The sequence below is a fragment of the Lotus japonicus genome, chromosome 3 (genome assembly GCF_012489685.1).
Source record: "Lotus japonicus ecotype B-129 chromosome 3, LjGifu_v1.2".
Classification (NCBI taxonomy): Eukaryota; Viridiplantae; Streptophyta; class Magnoliopsida; order Fabales; family Fabaceae; genus Lotus; species Lotus japonicus.
The window spans coordinates 30,849,628-30,869,174 of NC_080043.1; the positions used below are offsets into that span (position 1 = coordinate 30,849,628).

Here is a 19,547-nt window from a genome sequence, read left to right on the forward strand (position 1 = left end):
TCTCTTGGTTAACCAGTCAGCAGCTGCGTTCCCCTCACGATGAACCCAGCAAAGCTCTATTCTCCAACAACGTCTGAGAAGGTCCCTGATTTCGTTCAAAAGCACCATATGCGCATGGTGGGCGTTATGGACTGTCAGCTTGAGAATATTGACAAGGTCTCTGCAATCCAACTCACAAACTACGTTTCTGCTCCCATGATTCCAAGCAGCTTGCAACCCGTCTCGGAGAGCCAAAGCTTCAGCCATGAAGGGATTACCATGCTTTTTAAAAGTCATGAAGCCTAGAACCCACTTCCCTGAATCATTACGTAGAATCCCTCCGCCTCCCATACAATCCGCATCTGCTAGAAAGCTTCCATCAACATTCAATTTGAGGAAGTCTCGAGGAGGGGGCTGCCAACCAATACAGAAATCACCCAGGTCCCCAGCTAACAGTTTCGGCTGAAGAAACCGCACTGTAGCGTCCAGCTCCACACGATAATTACGGAAAGCACACTCCAAAGGCCAAACCTCTAGGTCCAAGCACATGTTGCAGCACCATTTCCAGACGCTCCAGAGACCAACAATAAACTTGACTGCATGATTACCACGACCATGGGTTTGGATCCTGTCCCAGAAATTTAGATTCCATAATTGAGACCATTGCCACGCTCCTATCTTGTTCCAGAGTTCCCTTGAGTGGGGACAATCCCGAAGCGCATGAACACCATCTTCCACCGGAGAGGAACAACGGGAACACACTGTCATCGTCGCCATGTGGCATTTAAACATATTTCCATTGCAGGGAGCGCGTCATGGAGACAACTCCAGGTGAAGGTGCGCACTTTTTCAGGGACCTGTAATTTCCAAATCCAACGCCAATCGTTGTTATCATCAAGTGTTTCCTTTTGATCCCGAAGCCAAGTATACCCAGCCCTGGCGGAATATCCACCATTATCACTGCCCAGCCAAGACCACCCATCTCCAGAACCCTCCTCTAAGCGCGGGGAGAGTGATGACCCTAATTTAGTAGTGTTTTTAGGGTCATTTCGTGAGTTTTGAGTATTTTATTTTTGTCTCATGTAGTGTTTCATGCATTCTCATGCAGTTTTATCTTTATTTGAGTCTTTGTTTAGTTTTGGTAATTTTGTAGTTTTATAAGGGTATTTCTTGCATTTTAAGTAAGTTTAGGGGTTGCATGGAATTCCCACTTGATTTGAGGATTATTGTGCTATTAACCTCTTGAGTTTCTAGATATTTCTTTCAAGCTTGTGTTCAAAGTATTCAGATGGTAACTGCTGAAGAAGGAAGGCCAAGGAGCTTGGAGAAGTGAAGGAAGAAATCAAGAGGAGTTAAAGAGAAGTTTAAAGGCCATTTGAGCGTGCAGCTGACGCTCAAGCGCTCTTGATGGGCGCCTGAGTGCCAGCACTCCAGTAGCTTTGGAGTTGCGGTTTTTTGATGGGCACTTGAGCGCCCTAGCTCGACTTTTTTGCCTATAAATAAGGTTTTTGTCATTTTGTTTGGAACTTTTGATCATTTCCTTAGAATTTTACCAAGTTTAGAAGTTGAGGAAGAGCTTTGGGGCTTATGAGAGGCTTCCACCTTGTAATTTCTCAGGTCCTTTTACATTTCATTGTATGGATTTCCTAGCCATGAGTGGCTAGTTTCACTTTTGCTTTGGATTTTAAGTGATTCCATGAAACTTTAGTTGTCAATTCCTATCTCTATGCATGAGTTCTTGATTTAGCCTTGTATTTCAATTCTTTTATGCATGATTAGCTTGAGTGCACGCTTGATATAGGCTAGACCATAATCATAACGGAAGTTTGTTGTAGTCTAGAGACATGAATTGAAATTGATCCTTCTATGCTTACTTCTAGGAATCGAGAAAGGGTTGGATTTTGTTGGCCTGATTATGTATGCTATGAACCTCAAATGAACGATTAAGTACACAATGAATTGGGCTTAACTTTTAGTTTGAGAGAATTGCTTATGTGAGGAATCAATAAGTAGTTACATAGGCTAGAGCAACAAGGTAAAAATCAAGGTTTCACATGCATAGGATAGGTAGACTAAAGTGAATTGGATGATCGACAACCCGAAACATTTTCATCAATTGATATTTTCAACTTATTCACTATTGCTCTTTTGCAATCTCTTTGTCATAATCAACTAAACTCAATTCTAGAACTTACTTGCTTCCAAATCTCACAAGCTTCAAGCTTAAACCATAATTCTCACTCACAATCATTGTGGTTCGATAATTTAAAACCGGGTAATTCTGTACACTTGCAGAGGAACCAACAGAGAGCCTGGAAAAACACTCAATAACCTCTGCAGGCAGCACTGTGTACAACCGTGCAAGATTCCAGCCTGAATTGGAGGCCAAATCCTTCAGGGTGAGAGCTGTATCGGAAATATGTATGAATGGTAATTGCTCTCCAGTTTTACCTGTTCCTGACCAATCCCGATACCATATTGATGTAACGCCAGTACCCATCGTGAATTGGAATCCATTCCGAAGGCAATCCCAAGCTTTTAAAAGGTCCCTCCAAACTGGGGAATCTTGCTGCCGAGCTTGAGCATTCAACACCGAACAGTCTTGGAGGTATTTGTGAGAAAAGGCTTGGACCCATAACTTCTTAGAATTTCCAAGGAGCTGCCAAACCCCTTTGCGCAGTAGAGGGTGTTTTGGTCAACCATATCTTTTACTCTCAAACCACCATGATTCTTGTCTCTGGTAATTGTCTTCCAATTTACCATGTGCCAACCCGGCTCCGGATCCTCTCCTGTCAATCTCTCTCCATCTTCTCTCCCGCAAGGCTTTGTATCTAACGATCCAAATAAACTAAGGTATGATACATATAAACTCTCTCACCTATGGCTCTCACTATCACGACACTTCCCATCTTAGGCCACCATCTCCACAGCGCAGCACAACGTCGCACAACTTCGGCGTTGGTCTGCTCACGATCAGCCCACCGCGCGGAGCCTCCCGCCAAGAAGAAAACGCCCACTCATCTCTTCGCGTCTTCATTTCTCTCAATCGCCTCGTCGTGGTCGAGCACGACCACCCCATCCTCTGGAACAACCTCCCCGTCCTCCGGAACCTCCACCGTCGTCGAGCTCGAGAGCCCGAGCTCGAGAGCCCGAGCTCCCTCGAGTTGATTTCATTGCTTGCGTCGAGCAGGGGATCTGGTTCCACTGTTCCTATTCTTCAAATTTTTGGATAAAAAAGATTCAATAATCTTCAATTTCCCGGAGCAATTGATCATTGTTCCATAAATTTGTGTTTCTTCCAAATTGATGTGAGGTCTGTGAAACTTAGAAACAGAGAAAGGAAGAAGGAAAGAGACGACAAACTTCCACTTTGAGCCGTTTGATGCATCCAACGAATATCAATTAATGTAAACAATGATTTTCAATTATTTTAATGGTTGAGTGATCTTGACCCTTAAATGATAAATCCAAGGGCTAAAAGTTTAGCTGGAGAGTTGCGGGAGAGGCTTCAGCAGGAGAGGATCCATTTCCAATTTCCGTGCCAACCCCGCTCAGTGAATGATTATTACACTCATAACAAAGAAATATGTTTGAGAGAATGTAAGAAAATGATTTTTATAGAAAAGCACAATATATTTAAGAAAGACATCAACCTAAAACATAGAAAATGGTTACGGAAGCCTAGCAAAAAAATATGCCCACTAAAGGAAAATCAGAACAAAAAGTCACAAACCAAACACTTGTGCCAGAACCAAAACCAAAAGCAACAAGGAAAATCCCAACTCTCATGACGACAATTATTTCTTCAATTCCTCTTCAAGGTCTAAATAAATGTTCATAAATTAATTTAAGTAAATCATTGTGAACCTTACCTAGTTTTACATGTCAAAGGCCGGGTGAAAATTTTAAATTTATCTCTCTTGTCGTCTGTAAAACAAGTGACAATATATTAAAGTCAGTTGATTATGAAGAAATGGATAGTTTAAAAGATTTCACATCAGAATAGATACTACTCATACCAGCATGTTAAAAAAAAAAAAAACTACTTATACCAGCATAAATATCCCTAAAGGATAGCTCAAAGGGTAAAAGTTAGGGACTTAAGAGTTAGGTGGGGTGAAGAGTCCCGGATTCAAACCCGAACGAGAGACTAATTTACTAACATTTTTAACAACTAACATTAAAAAAAACTCGTACCAGCATAAATGAAAGTAAATGGTAAAGCCTCTTGTTCTTATATCATTTGAATTTGACTAATCTAATTGGCCAACTTCTAACTACCTCGACGCATTAAAGTTGAAACTTATATCCCCAGTATCATAATCTACCCCGTACACTTTTCATCCAAATTCCATATCTGGGTTTGGTGCAATGGACAACGATGACCGGCAATAAATGAAATTTAATGATTAACTTTGAAATAATTTATTAAATCAAAGTTTAAATGAAAAAATCGAAATAAAATTTAGGCTTAGTTCCAGTTTGGGCCCTTAATGTTTTACAAATGTGCGGTTTGCATCCCTCTATTTAAAATGTGCGGTCAAGCTCCCTGATCAATCTAAATTGTGAGATCGATGTCCTTCCGTCTATATCCGTTTGGTTCCGTCAGTTGACCAAACAGATCTACCATCATCAAATGATGTGGCGTCCACGTGTAATGTTGACGTGGCGCTCGTTTAATTAATTAAAAGTACAATGTTTTATCAAAAATAAAATAAATGATTAAAAAAATACCAAAATTGAATCACAGACGTTCATCTCCAAAACTCAGACATTTAACCATTTTCTTCATATTTAAAATCAGCACCCATAATTGATAATTCCCTTCATCTTCTTCATCCTTCCTACTTCTCCTCATCCCACTCCCAATCCAAACCTTTCACTTCTCCAAAACCTCTTCCTTCACACAGTTAACAATGGCAGCCATGGCCACCACAACCTTCACCTCCTCCCTCTCTTCCAACCCCAAATCCTCATTCTCCTCCTTCCATGGAAAACCCATTTCTCCCCGCACCACCTCCATCAAATCCACCACCCCACAGAACGCCACCACCATCTCCATGTCCCTGAATTCCCCTGCTTACGATCTCCAAGCCTTCAAATTCTCACCCATCAAGAAATCCATCGGCTCACGTGAAATGACCCGCCGCTACATGACCGACATGATCACCTACGCCGACACCGACGTCGTCATGCTTTAATTGACGTTTTCTGGTTTGAAAATGATGATGTTGTTTCTGTTTCTCTGTCTCGACCTCTCTTTCTGTTGATGGTGTTTTTATAAGATTGAAGTTAAAGCTTGAACTTTTCCTCGATCTGTTGATGATGATGTTTTTAGATCTGGATTTGTTGCTTGTCTCTTGATCTCTCTCCTTTTTTCATTCTCATTTTGGGTTGATTTTGTAAAGAACAGAGATGATTTTTGTTTTCAGTAAAAGAAGAAAGTTGAAGATGAAGAACAGAGAGGTTGAGGGAAGGTTCTGGAAAAAGAAGAAGCTTGAAGATGAAGAACATAGACTCAGGGAGGATTTTTGCTTTTACGACTCCCATCGCATTCCTCTGTTTCCTTTGTGACGGATATTTCCGTCCGTCACTAATTGGTTTTTTCAGAATCAATGAATTTAATAATTCTGTTTTAAAAATAAAAAATAATAATAAATGCACCGTCAGCGAGTTCCGTTTAGTCAACTGACGGAACTTAACGGAAGGGCCTCAATAGATCATAGTGGAATCATGAGGGATGTTGACCGCACATTTTAAACACAGGGGATGCAAACCGCACATTTGTGAAACATCAGGGGCCCAAAGTGGAATTAAGCCTAAAATTTATAATTTTCCAAAATTAATAAATACTAGTAGCAACTTTTTTTTACACTGGAAAGATAAATTGTACCCGTTAGGGATCAATTCCTGACCTCTCCCTACCCAACCCATATATTGATCAGCTCATACCACTTGAGCTATCCTACAGGGATAGTTACTTTTTCGCGTAATGCTCAGACTTTAATTTTGAGATATAAAAGTTGAATTGAAATTAACCATTTAAATTTCAAAAAAAAAAGAAATTAACCATTTAAATGGCTTCATAGTGGTTAAAAATAGTTGTTGAACCCCTTTGATTGAAAGTTTGATTCTTAAGTGACGCACTATTGGAGAGAGTTTTGGCATTTACCACACCCGAATTAAATAAGATTGTCTCAATAGAAGATATCTAGGGTAGTTTTCTGATGTAGCAAAAAGAGGATATCTAAGGTAAAAAAATCAAATTTAATACTCATTTATACATATCTCAAATATTTAATTTTAATTAGTGGAAAATATTTAATTAATTTCTTGTCAAATAGTAGGACTCGGAGAGACACCTCCAGATCTACCGGACAGGATGCTAATGATATGTCGGCTAATTATTAATTATTTGAATAACTATTTGAAAACGTATTTTTTTCTAGAATATTTTAACTCGTAATTGATACTAATAGTTGTGATTGTCTAATTAAACAACTCTATATATTAATTCAAAAATAGTAATGCATTTTGTATCTATTTGAAAAGGTAACTACTAATTCATATTTAAATATAGAAGTTCATCTCACTTAACTTCATAAGAACAAAAAGAAGGTAGATGATGTGGTTTTATGAGATTCAAAATTGATGTCTAAAATTTAATATATAAAGGGGGAAAATTAAAACAATCAAACTTCGTATTGGGATCAATTGCATAGTGAATAATTTTAGTAAAACCAAAAGAAAATAAATAGCTAAAAACTATATTTCACTTAGAGATGGCAAGAAAACTCAAACCTGCGAGGCCCAATCTAAACCCAACCCGAAATTTTGGGTGAAACCCGATTTCTTTGGATTTGAGTGTGTGTTTGGGTTTCACCCGAATTTTAAAACTTGTTTGGGTTTGGGTTTGGGTGTGAGATTGATTAAACTCGCACTCAAACTCAAACCCAAACCCAAACCCGAATTTGTGGTTGTTTTTTTTATTTTATTATAATATTTGTGGTTGTTGTTGTTTGTTGAAGACTACGACTAAGAAGTTTAATTAGAAGAATATTGAAGAATGAAGTTTAATTAGACGTTTAGAATTGAGATGTTTATAAGTCCATGAGTTATGTTGTTTATCAGCTTATGTTCATGAACTATAATTTTTCCTTTGTATTGGAAAGATGATGAGGTTTAATCAGCTTATGTTCATGTTGTTTCCGGATCGGGTATTTGAGTTTTTGGCGGGTTCGGTGCTCACATCGAGTTTTGGGTTTGGGTTTGGGTAACCCAAAACCCAGGGGTTTGGGTTTAACTTTTACACTCATATTAGGTTTGAATTTGGGTTTGGGTTTAGGTGTTATGTTCGGATTCGAGTGTAGGAATGGTCAAACCTGCACCCACAAGGCCCATTGCCAACCCTAATTTCACTAGACATTATCTTTTTTTTTTTTTTGAAAGTTAATTTCACTAGACATTATCATACGACTTGAGTTGGCATGGAGTTGAACCAATTTGGATTCTTTGCAATAAGAGAATTTTGAATTCACCGGAGCCATAATATTCATAGTTGTTTGATCAAAATCCTATGGTCCACATTTAATGAACTTATTTTATGTGTAATTGTGTATATTAATTATTTAAATTTGAGCCATTTGATCTTGATTAGAGCCAGGGAGACCTCTTACTTCATTAAATGCACTGGTCCATGACTGCAGGTGATTAATCCGGCTCCAAGGTTGAAAAGAGAAAGCAACAGTTTTGTCTGTACCTAAATATACGTTTGGAGCAACTCAAACTTTAGTTTACTCAAAATTGACAGCCAAACTGACCTGAAAAAGAAAAGGCAAAATCCATGTGTATAAATTCTGAGTGCTAGTGTAACATGGTTGTGGCAGTGAAGATGGTAGGACCAGTGAGGCCTCAAATTGTGCTATTTGGTTCTTCCATAGTTCAATTGAGTTACAATAATGAAGGTTGGGGAGCTATTCTTGCCAACTTGTATGCTCGCAAGGTACTACTTACATATATTTCAATGCATGTTGCTCTTCTCCATTCTATTATGATATATTCTTCTTCAGGTTGGTTTTGTGCCCTTTTTCCATTGCATGCACTATGATTTGAAGTTTGAACTATCTTGGGCTATACTAATATTATTCAGTTTCATTTCTTGCTTCTTTCATGAACCGATGATTGGAATCTTCTAAAAATTGTTCTCTTTTGACTTTTCATCTTGACACAACTGATGAAGAATTGCAGTGTTCTTTAATATAATTTCACAAATCGTTAAGCACTCATGTTTCACAGATAAGTGATTCTTGTAATCTTTAAGAGTAGGACTGAAACTCCTTTTGTTACATTTTTTTTAGTTTTTTTTTTTATCTTTAATAACAGGGCTGGATCCAGTGGAACAGTTCCTTTTGGAAGAAAAAAATCTGATGCTATGAATATGTGGAAAGTAAGACTAGTTGTTTTCTTGTGGAAAAATCAGAAAGATTCTGAATTATTGAGGAAAAATCACTTTTTGAGGAAGTGGTGGTCCTGTTTCTGAAATAGACCAGAAATCAAGTAAAAAACAAATTTTTATTCAATGGGGATTTCTCTTATCTCAGAATCTAGATCAATATGATACAGTATCAAAGATGGGTGGACAAAGGAAATGCTGGAACCGTAACCCCATCAACCCTTCTTTGTTCCACCAGAAGGGCACTCATTAGAAGGGTTTAAAATTGGGGTCAGCCACCGCAATTGCAGTCGCAATATAGAGGGTTTTTGAGTCTTACCAACCGTAATTGCAATCGTTACTGCAATTGTGGCTACATCAAGCCGCACTTGTCAGCAATTCCATGCTATAATCACAACCACAATTTAAAACCTCGCTCATTAGAGTGATGTCTAATGTTAGAAAGAGACTGATTTAAAGACACATATATCTAAAATGTTTAAACTTATTGAACTATCAAGTCAACTAACACAGCTAATTTACACGTATATATATGACGTTTTGTGACTGATGCATTATGATTGTCAGTGAGTTTAACTTATCTCCCATTTACTTGAAACAGGCAGATATAATAATGAGAGGATACTCTGGTTGGAATTCAAGGCGTGCTCTGCAGGTTCTCGACAAAATATTCCCCAAGGTACTGAATGTGTTAATTGTACATGCTAAAGTATGGTTATCTTAATTGTGGTAGTAACTAATGGAACCTGACAAACGATTAGCAAATTGACCACTGGCCTGAACAATCTTGCACATGATAGCCTCAACTTGTCTTAGAATTGAGCATGGAAATATTAAGAACATTTTTTGTTATTATTTGAGAGATTAAATGTTAAGCTTCCTATCACAGTTGCTGCACGCACGCACTGACACACAGAATATCAATCTTCAGATTCATCTTTGCACAGTGTGATTACCTTCATTCTTGCTCAGGCTGACTTAAAAAACTCACCCTTTTACTCTGACTGACCTCTTCAATTCAGGATGCTGTTGTGCAACCATCATTGGTAATTGTGTATTTCGGCGGCAATGATTCTATTCATCCACATCCATCTGGACTTGGTCCTCATGTGCCCCTAGAAGAATACACTGAAAATATGAGGAAGATTGCTACCCATCTTAAGGTTCACTTTCACACCAGTCAGTGTTCCTCTCTTTGTCAGTATTGACATACCAAAAGAGAAAAAAAATTATATCTTCTAGTTAGTTTTAATTAACCACTCACAATTAGCAGTACAAATGACAAAAGTTTGACTAATCCTAATGGTTGCCAGAGCCTTTCAAAGAAGACTCGTGTAATATTTCTCACTTCTCCTCCCATCAATGAGGCACAGATCAGCGAAACGCTCAGGTTCTGACTGCAATTGATTTTGTTTGTTACGTATGATTTTGCTTAATCTTGAGGCCATGATAGTGATGCCTGCATTTCTACTTTATAGTGATGATGCCTCCAAGTCTGTTTATGCTATATGATTGCATAATGATAAAAAAAAAAGCCTTTACTTAACATGTACTGATAGAAATATATTTATGATTGCACAATGTGATTACTCTCAATAAAAAAGCCTTTTATTTAGGGCATGATAGTTAATGGAACTTTTACCGAGATGTTTGGAAAACCGTTGGCATCAATACTAACAAACGTTAGCACTTAATTTGAAATAAAAAAAGTAAACGAAGCTCTTCTTATGGATTTGGATGAAAGCAAGTTCACGTTACACTCAACTGGTATCCAAAATAAACTTAGTCATAGATATATTGGTCTTCAAACCGAGAAATGGCATGTCTGATATGTAAAAGTTAATAGATTGACATTTTTGGAACTGTGGCAAATGATAAGTATAGGATATAATCAGGTTCCTTCCTAGAAGCTTTGATATACTTATTACCTGATTCTCTTTCTATTTTTTGAAATTACATTTCAATCATTAAACACTGATGAATTAATGGTTGGACTGAAACCAGTAATGTGCTGGGGAAAATAAGAAGAACAAATGAATCCTGTAGAATATATTCAGAAGCGTGTTTAGAGCTGTGCCGCGAGATGAATGTCAAGGCCATTGATCTCTGGTCTGCACTTCAGCAAAGGGATGATTGGTTAGATGTTTGCTTCACGTAAGTATGCCAAATTGCCAATTGCAGTCCACTTTACCTAAAGAAAAGGTACAAACCTCCATCTCATTCATTTTTTTTGGATGGTTTTTGACAGGGATGGAATTCACCTTTCATCTGAAGGGAGCAAGATTGTGGTGAAAGAGATATTGAAGGTTCTCAAAGAAGCAGACTGGGAACCTAGTCTGCACTGGAAATCAATGCCAACTGAGTTTGAAGAAGATTCACCATATGATCCAATTGCTGTGGATGGAAAGACTACTGTAAATGTTTCTAACTGGAGCTTCCAGGGAAATTTTCAAACGGACTAGAGTCTTGTGCATCAATCTGAGTTCTGTAAGATTGAGAATAGTATTGTGGAGATTGAGGTTATAGTAACTCTGGTTTTAAACTTAGAAATTCTCAAACTTAAGTATGACCCAGCAATGAGAGTTGCTTTCTGTTTAATTATCTTGGAATGTGTATCAAAATATGCTTCAAAATTTGTGATATATACATATTTATCTTCGTAATTTTTTAATAGATAATCATAACTATATGTTGTAAATGCGTTCTATTATTTCATTTTCAACTATATTGAAAATGCGTACTATTATTTCCATTTCGGGAAGAAAGGTTTAAAACAAAAGATCATTTCATTCTAAGGTTAACCACAGAAACAAGTCCTCTTAAAAACTTACAAACAATATTTACAGATGACAAAACAGCAGAAGGCAAACAACAAAATTCAAAAGACTTCTAAGGATATTATTCACTTCTACCAATAGAGTCAAATCCCAATAGCACAATGCATATTATTAGCATGAGGTGCATCTTAGATACAGTGTCCAACAAGAATCCTCATTGATTTTACCCGTGTGAGATGAAAATGCTACACAAACACATGATTATAAAAAAGCCAACTCGTACAACTTTCTGTGTGGTAAGGGTTACAATACATCGAAGGGCCCAAGAGAAACCCAGTAGTCTTGTTGTACACGTGATTCAATTACATAATCAGAAGAATGTGAAACACAAATTAAACCAAGGAATAATACATACAAGGGGTGAGGAAAGAATCAACGACCTAAGTGACAGCACAAGCACCAACCTAACGATTAAACCGCAGGAAAATGACTCTATTCGGATGATGATCAGCAACTCTATAGCTTTCGACATAACAAAACTAGGCCAAAACACATCCGAATATAAAAGCAACTCCAAATGAGAAGATGCGACGAAGAATTCCCGATCTGAGGACACACTCTTTCATGCTATAAAGCATACCTCATGTAGACAATTGGAACCTGCCACTAGGCTTCTTTCTTCTCCATCCCTGATATCACCAAATTCAAAACCCTTCAGGATCGGCAAGAATAACAACGCAAACAACACACAAAAAAAGTATTTACCCACAAGGAGTGTTAAACACACAAGAAAGGAGAGAAGAAACATTCACAAAGGTAAACTTACAAAGGCAGCATAATATACAAAAGTCAATCCAGCCAAAACAACAAATGCGATCTGAAATACGTTGTACCTGTGATATGACAAATGCTTGGGTTAATTATATTAGTAAAGCATGAACAAAATCAGCATATACAATATCAGTACAGATGAATAAACATAAAAAAACATAGAAATGGTACAATATTAACTCAAAAGGATAATAAAAAAAAACACTCCCCTAAATGGGCATTATTTATACAGGTGAATAATGCAACTCAAAATCCCAGAATATTTTTAAAAAATATCAACAAGGGACAAATATTTTGGCACATAAGATGTACGGAATTGTGTATGGTATATGTGACATTTAACTGTTAAAATCAAAGCCTCCTGAATGGTTTTTTGTGGCCATGATTGGCCTATCTATTTCTGTAACATCATCATTCGAATTATATTCATATCAAATAGCATCTATGTTTAAAACCCACACCTATACTGACCATTATATCTCAACAATGCATCACATAATTTACTCTACACACAAGCCGGTGCCTCCTGAGTTTTTTTTTTCCTTCATAATTTGGGTGTGTAATAGCAAAATGCCAGAGAATCTCAACTGAAAATAAGGGCTTCATAGGAGGACAGATTGGGGCCATCTCATCACATAGTCTACATTTATGAGTTAATAAAAGAAGGTTCCATTTGGGGGAGGGAGTGAGAGAAAAAAAAAACAAAATCTGGCTAGACTCACTTGTACAAATATTTAATTCCACGAAGAGACTCCAAGGTGTGGCCAAATATTTCCTGTGCAGCAGTTGCTTGAGCATAGTAGGCAAATGCCGTGGAGCAGAACTGGATTACACTGAAAATGCAAAACAGTGAACTTTCAGTAATGTTGTCATAGCACGACATTATCATGATAGCACAACCATTGCCCCACCGTCATCATATGTGTAGCACACTATTATCTCTGCATGTCAGAAAACAGCTTCCTGTAGTAAATAAAAATTTCCCTACTACTTTGACTTCTGAAGTTTCAGGAAAATCAAAGTCTAAAAAGTATAACCATTTTCAACAATGCATTATTTCTCAACTAATTCCTCCAACTATATGTAAATCGTAACGAAAGCAGAATAAAGTCATTATGATTTTTATCATGGTCCAAACCTCAGACTTTAAACATCAATGTTGAATCACAATGGCAACTGTCTTCATAAGTAAAGTTGAACACATATTAATCCATTTGAAAAGGTAACATTGAGGAGGCTATACTGACCTAATGGAACAAAGAAGGATAAGCCCCACGTTGAACAGAAAAGAGTTCATGAGAGTCCCACCCCACCTACAATAGGTAAGTTGACATGGTGATCAACATAAGCAATAAGTAAGCAATGGATATTATAAGTGAAGTAAAATAATGTATATGACTGCACAATACAATTACTTCATGGGATGTATAGTAATGAAGACTAGTCTCAGCCCAAGCATCATGGCACCAGCAATCACAGCAAGGAGAAGGTAGAAGCAGAAAAACGCAAATGCAGCTGTACCCAGAAGACCTGATGAAAGCAGAATATATATACATTATGAAGAATAACAGAATGAAATTTAAAATGTAATGTATCTAATAATATATTTATATAGCTGTTTATGGAATGATAGCTTGAAGCAAAAAAAATTGAACATACCCCAGATATCATCCAGCTTGATGAAAACTTCATTCAGGAAAGGCGAAAGTGGAGGATCAATTAACAGATAGATAATGATATGAGCAACCCATGCCACAGAAACAATAAACCTGGCACAGTTTTCAGAACTTAGGTTAGATGATAATACACGGGAAACATAACACATGTTATAGAATAAGCAATGCTCGTCATTATTACAGTGAGATTATGCATATGTGATTTCATGCCTTTGGTAAAGGATGACGTGTCTTGCTTATCACATGCATAAAACCGATTAGACATTTTATTAGTTATTTCATAATAGAATGCATTTTATACATTTGATCACTGCAGGAGAAAATAAATTATTTATCCACCGATATGCTGATAACAATTTGTAATAAAAAAGAAAGGCTAGGGAGACTACATGATACATGAACAACCTGTATAGTTGAACTATTCTTAACATTAATGTTAAATAGTAGAGTGCATCAGTTTGATACCATGATAAATTAATCATAATACTAGGGGTGATAATTGATACTTTCTTTGATAAAAAAGGAGTAGCAATTGACATCCTGGCGAATCGACATTAGAAAAGAAAAAAAAAAACAAGGAGTAAAGCATCTTTAACAGTACAGAAGCATATACTGTATCAGGTGCGAAGCAAAAGTACACAGAACCAATTCTGGGTATGTGCAGAAATTCAACTTTTTATTTGACTAACGGGGGCAACATGGACAGATCTCTAGACCACTTGATCATAGAGGCTCCAATACCATGTCATGAACAAATTATCCCAAAAGCTTAAGCTATTGGGTAAAGGACATGAATGTTTTATATTATATTTGTAACAGTTCAGTGTGAGAAATGATGTCCAACAGTATACCAAAATATCATTCAATGGTGGAAGGCAGGAAAGAAACAACCCACACAATCAAAAGACATAACTTTGTACAGCTTTGTACAAGGGTTCATTCAACATCATGCATTTCAAGCAACTTGGATTGTCAAATATCATTGCTTACCCTAAAATTCCTAAAACAAATTTTGCCAGATACCCAAGAACTGTTAGTGCCCATGTTGTCTCAGCCTGCATCCATACACGATCAGTAAGTGGGAGAACGTTACACATTGTTTATGCCAATAAGGCTATAAGTCAAGAAGATAGAAAGTCAGGTATCTACCTTTTCTCCTTGTGGATACATCTCCTCAAGAAGCTTTACATCTTCTTCTAATTGAAACAACTCCTGGAAAATAATTCAAGATAGATAAGTAAAAAGCCAGAAATACTGAATCTAGAACAAGAATATTTTATAAACTGTAGACAACTTCAGCCACAAACTATAGAATAGTATACATCAAATTATGATAAGTAAAACCCCGCCAAGAAGGGTGCACTGCACGCATAAAATACTTAAAAGAAAGTTTGCAGTAAGGATACTGAAAATTTACCAATATTTTATTACCTTTTCTACTGATTTCACATTTTTACGGAACTTTCTACCCTTTGCACCACCTCTTTCTTCCTGATGAAGGGACTCAGCTGCTTTCTTCAGTTCTCTTGCTTTTTTACCCAGTTCAGTTGCTTCCTACAACCAACCACCATAAATATAGTACAGTGCATGAAAAAAGAAATACACATGTAATAACATGCAGTATGCCCCCTGCAATAGAAGTATATAGCACCTTGATATATTGTGAGCGAGTGATTACAGCCTTTGGACGCCGAATAAATGAAAATATAAGTCCCAATGGAAGACAAGCGATACCAACACCACCAAATATCTGGATTGAATAGTGAGAAACAGTTGTTAAAATCATAATTTGGAGAAATAGTGGTAAATGTCATCTGGGATTGAAGTCATTAAGTCATAACAAGAGACTACTTCTGCTTTTGTGTAGTTTATGGTGTCAACAACCACCAAAACCTTTTCCCACTGCATATGGTACTGTTTCATTTTTTTTATGGAGTCAGGAAACCTAACACAATATCCTAAATGACACCATTTCACAAAAAAATAAAAACGATAAATGATAATTGAAATAAATTACTTTCATCTGCAGAAATTAAAGATATCCAAACATGCATAAAACCATAAACTGTCATGGCAGCATATGAAATAGGAATTTTGACTTTGGATATGTAGAATTAACTTACAGCAAAAAGCACAGATCCAACAATAGTAGCAAGAGCAACAACATATTCTGGAAAGGTAGCTCTCATGGTCCAGGTTTTCTCTGATGAAGGACTAGCAGAGTATGCAGAACACTGTTTTTAGGACATAGGTAAAAAATCAAAATGAGAAACAGCAAAAAATTTACCTCTAAAAGAAACAAAACCAGATAAAAATGGACTATTAGCTGTTAAATAAATACCTGCTTGGTGCCACTTCCAATACACGGTTGACCATTATTGAAGTTCCATGAGCTAGGAAATGAGCTTGTGGAAGAAGAGAGATGCCTTACGGTAAAATCCACCTTACCAACAAGCCCTGATATCTCACTCATAGAATAAAAGCACAATCAGAGACAGGTTAAAGCTCACATAAAGCATCATCAGATTTAAAAATTTTACTCAAGACTGTCAATGGTTAACATTTTGAACAATCAAATTTTTGCACAGTCAACAACTAATTTTTTTTTTACACGTAGTAAAAAACAGTCATGAAAAACTTCTAAAAGATGAGAAAGAAGTATAATTAATGGTAATAGATTTCAGAAGTGGTAATTGGTGCACAAGTTAGGTTATTGCGTTGCAAGCAGCATTATTGTGATCACGGATTCTAGACATTCAAGAAAGATCTTCTATATGTAACATGCTCCCTCGTGCAAAAGCTTTTTGGGCTTGAAACATGACCGATGCATGCATAACCCTACCTTACGTTAAGCTGAAATTTAATTTTCTTATGCTCTACGAAGAATGGGCAGCCAGAATAGAATTCCTACCCATTTTTATCATAGAAACTCCAATACCATGAATCCATTTCAAACCATTTATTCTCTTAATCAATTGACACTTAAACATAGCTTAATAAAACAGAAAAAACTTCACTTAGTGATACCTTGGATACTAAGGCAATGAAACAACGCTACTGAAGTAAATAACTAAAATACAATTTCTTTCTTGTCCTCAATCAGCAGGAAGATATTCAGGAGATGGATGAATAGCATGTAGCTTCATAACCAAGACAAGGAGAATCACAGTCAATGGATATTTAAGACAACCGAGTTCCAACCAACACGTGATCACTAGCAAGAAACAAATGAAAGACCTTTTGCATCAACAGAGTTGAATCCTGCCAATTCCACTCTTGCTCTACTTCTATTTTTTTTGGCTCTAGTTCTAATTTTTAGCCCAGTACGCAGACATACTAATCAATATCCAAAATTGCATTATAGAATGACAACGCTCATCAAACAAAACAAACCCAACCACCCACAATAAACACAATCGGATCTATATCAAACCCTCAAATTACATATTACCAACTTAACCCTACCTGACACAAACACATAGCAAACAGAACAAATAAGGGATGAGGGTCAAAGTGAAAGCAGAGAATCAACAAGAGTATCAGTGCATACCGTATAAAATACCCAGAACAAGAGCGCAGACGATAGCAGTGGTCACCACCCACAACAGAGCGCTCTTAATCCTCTTACCAACACTCCTGCACACAAATCCCACAACCACAAACAACAAAAAACACAAAACTCAGAATTGTTCTCAAATCAAACTACACTAAAATAGAAAATAACAAAAAAAAAAGTAGAACTCACTTATCCTGGTCTCCTTCATAGAAGAACATGGCAAAGGGGATGACGAAGAAGACGAGAACCGCGTCAAGAATGTAGATGGCAAGCCAGAGGTCCTTCATTGGGAGCGTGAGGTTACACGCGCCGTTGTAAATCGCGTGGCGACAGGCCTGACGGTTAGCGACATCCGCCGGAAGCATGAGAATGGAAATAGCGGCGACGGAGAGTCCCAAAACGACGACGAATTTGGGAAAGTAAGCCTGGTTCACATCATCTGGGTGCTGATAGTTCACGAGCAGGTAGACATTGAAGAGGAACACGATCACGCACACCACGATCGCAACGATCACCAGTGCGAGATTGAAATCGCCCATTCTTCAAACCCCTCTCTCTCTCTCTATGCGCGATTCGAGATTCTCTGAGATCGAAGAATTGGGGATTTAGGGTTTCGATGGTGTTAGGGTTAGGGATTTAGGAAGAAGAGAATGAAGAGCATTTTCCGGTGGGTTTGGGGTGGTGGTTTGGAGATGGAATGACTATTGTGTCCCTATGTGATGGAGTGATTGCGAAGGTGGTTTGAGGGTATTAGTGTAAATTGCGTGGCTCCTCCGAGAAAGAGAAGCAGTGTCGAAACCAGCCTGTAGTGAAGACGTCGAGGTTGTCTTGTTTGTTTTACCAATGATTGTTTTTGTTTTTTGGGTTGGTTTTAACGTCGTGGATTAGAACGTGTTGTGAGTGGTGAAGTAACGAAGAAATGAAGCACTTCAAAATTCAAAACCGCTTGTTGGCTCCGCGGCAAGGCAAGCCAAGTGAGAAATTAAGTTAAGTTTATATATTAAAATAGTTGCTACTCTAAATAAAAAAGGAATGTTGGTTCTTTAATACTCTTCTATGCTTTTCTTTTCTTCAACACTAGTGTTTTTACCTGTTTGCTCGAGGGCGAAGTTTATTATTGTATTTGATACACAATAAATACTTTAATTATAAATAATTTAAGATATTATAAATAAAATAACAATCATAATAAAATTGTAGAAATTTAAAAATCTCAGTTGAAGAGGAAGAGGGACGCTGCAAGGCTCTACAATTAGAAGTTTCATTCAAGAGGAAGCGGGTTTCGTTTGCGCGACAATGGGAAGGAGCAAGACATTTCCAGCTCAACCTTAATGTCAACCTCACGAAGTGGAACATGAAGAGGAAGGTGCAAGGAAAGAAGATGGTGTTGGTGTGAGATGAGAACACATTATTACCTATGATTTTTCATCGGCGGCTTAAAAACCGTCGCAAAATCTTGTTGTTATCGACAGTCAGGCTGCCAGCAACATGTTTACGAGAAAAAAACAAGTCGTCGGTAATTTTGAGGCTAGTATATTTTTTGGCGGAGTTAGTTACTACCAATTTACAAATGACTTAGTAATTCAAAAACTTGAAATTGTCATTGGTCGTTCACTTTGTAGTCTTTTGAAAATATTACATTGGGTTACCAGACAGTTTTGACCACCGATAAGCTATAACTATCCTAGAAAAAGTCGTCGGTAAGTTACCAATATGCGTTTGCGGAACCACACTCAGTGCCCACCGCCGCAATTAACACATGAAGGAGATCGTGATCATAAGAAAATTACATCATTGAAGGAGATGAAGCCTCATTTAGAGTCGCCCTTACAAGTTCAGAGATTCGATCCTCAGATACTTAAATTAGATGAATGGAGACTTCTTAATTTTATATGTGGGGTTCAAGGTGTGCGTTTTCGATTAAAGGGACATGAAGGAAAATAATCGCACGGGAAATTTTTTCCACAGATTGAGAAAGAAAATAATGCTATGATTCAAGAGAAATTGGTAATTTGTTAGGGATACCACAAGTCTTAAGATAATGGCACAGGTCTAAATGTTCATGGTTTTTTATGATTGTTACCTAAGAATTCTAAGAATTGGGTTCTGGCTTTAGTTTACAAATGCACCTGAATGAAGGAAATTTTAACATTTTCCAGGTATAGCTCAAGCTGGAGACAATATACATTTATAGTTGTCTTTCCACCAGGGTAAAGTGGAGTATAAGGAGAATTCTTCAACTTGGTTTGGCATTGAGTTCCAATACAGGTTATGTA

General features: G+C 37.2%; 3 protein-coding genes across 3 annotated transcripts; 2 read left to right on the forward strand and 1 right to left on the reverse strand.

Annotated features, from left to right (window-relative positions):
- The first annotated feature begins 4,895 nt into the window (after nucleotides 1-4,895).
- LOC130743942 (thiamine thiazole synthase, chloroplastic-like) lies at nucleotides 4,896-5,180 on the forward strand. The gene has a single exon (XM_057596152.1). The coding sequence runs from the start codon at nucleotides 4,896-4,898 to the stop codon at nucleotides 5,178-5,180; it is 285 nt and encodes a 94-aa protein (XP_057452135.1).
- A 2,583-nt stretch (nucleotides 5,181-7,763) lies between these two features.
- On the forward strand, nucleotides 7,764-11,129 carry LOC130749210 (GDSL esterase/lipase WDL1-like). The gene is made up of 6 exons (XM_057602531.1): nucleotides 7,764-7,981; nucleotides 9,033-9,110; nucleotides 9,454-9,594; nucleotides 9,745-9,821; nucleotides 10,436-10,585; nucleotides 10,680-11,129. The coding sequence occupies exons 1-6, from the start codon at nucleotides 7,853-7,855 to the stop codon at nucleotides 10,891-10,893; spliced, it is 789 nt and encodes a 262-aa protein (XP_057458514.1). The 5' UTR covers nucleotides 7,764-7,852; the 3' UTR covers nucleotides 10,894-11,129.
- Nucleotides 11,130-11,469: 340 nt separating this feature from the next.
- Nucleotides 11,470-18,220, reverse strand: LOC130749209 (LIMR family protein At5g01460). The gene is made up of 14 exons (XM_057602530.1): nucleotides 17,461-18,220; nucleotides 17,266-17,351; nucleotides 16,057-16,172; nucleotides 15,839-15,949; nucleotides 15,367-15,465; nucleotides 15,147-15,269; nucleotides 14,865-14,927; nucleotides 14,706-14,770; nucleotides 13,699-13,808; nucleotides 13,455-13,569; nucleotides 13,287-13,352; nucleotides 12,762-12,872; nucleotides 12,035-12,101; nucleotides 11,470-11,897 (listed from the first exon to the last, which is right to left on the reverse strand). Exons 1-14 carry the CDS (start codon nucleotides 17,808-17,810, stop codon nucleotides 11,850-11,852), a joined length of 1,530 nt encoding a protein of 509 aa, XP_057458513.1. The 5' UTR covers nucleotides 17,811-18,220; the 3' UTR covers nucleotides 11,470-11,849.
- Nucleotides 18,221-19,547: the final 1,327 nt, after the last annotated feature.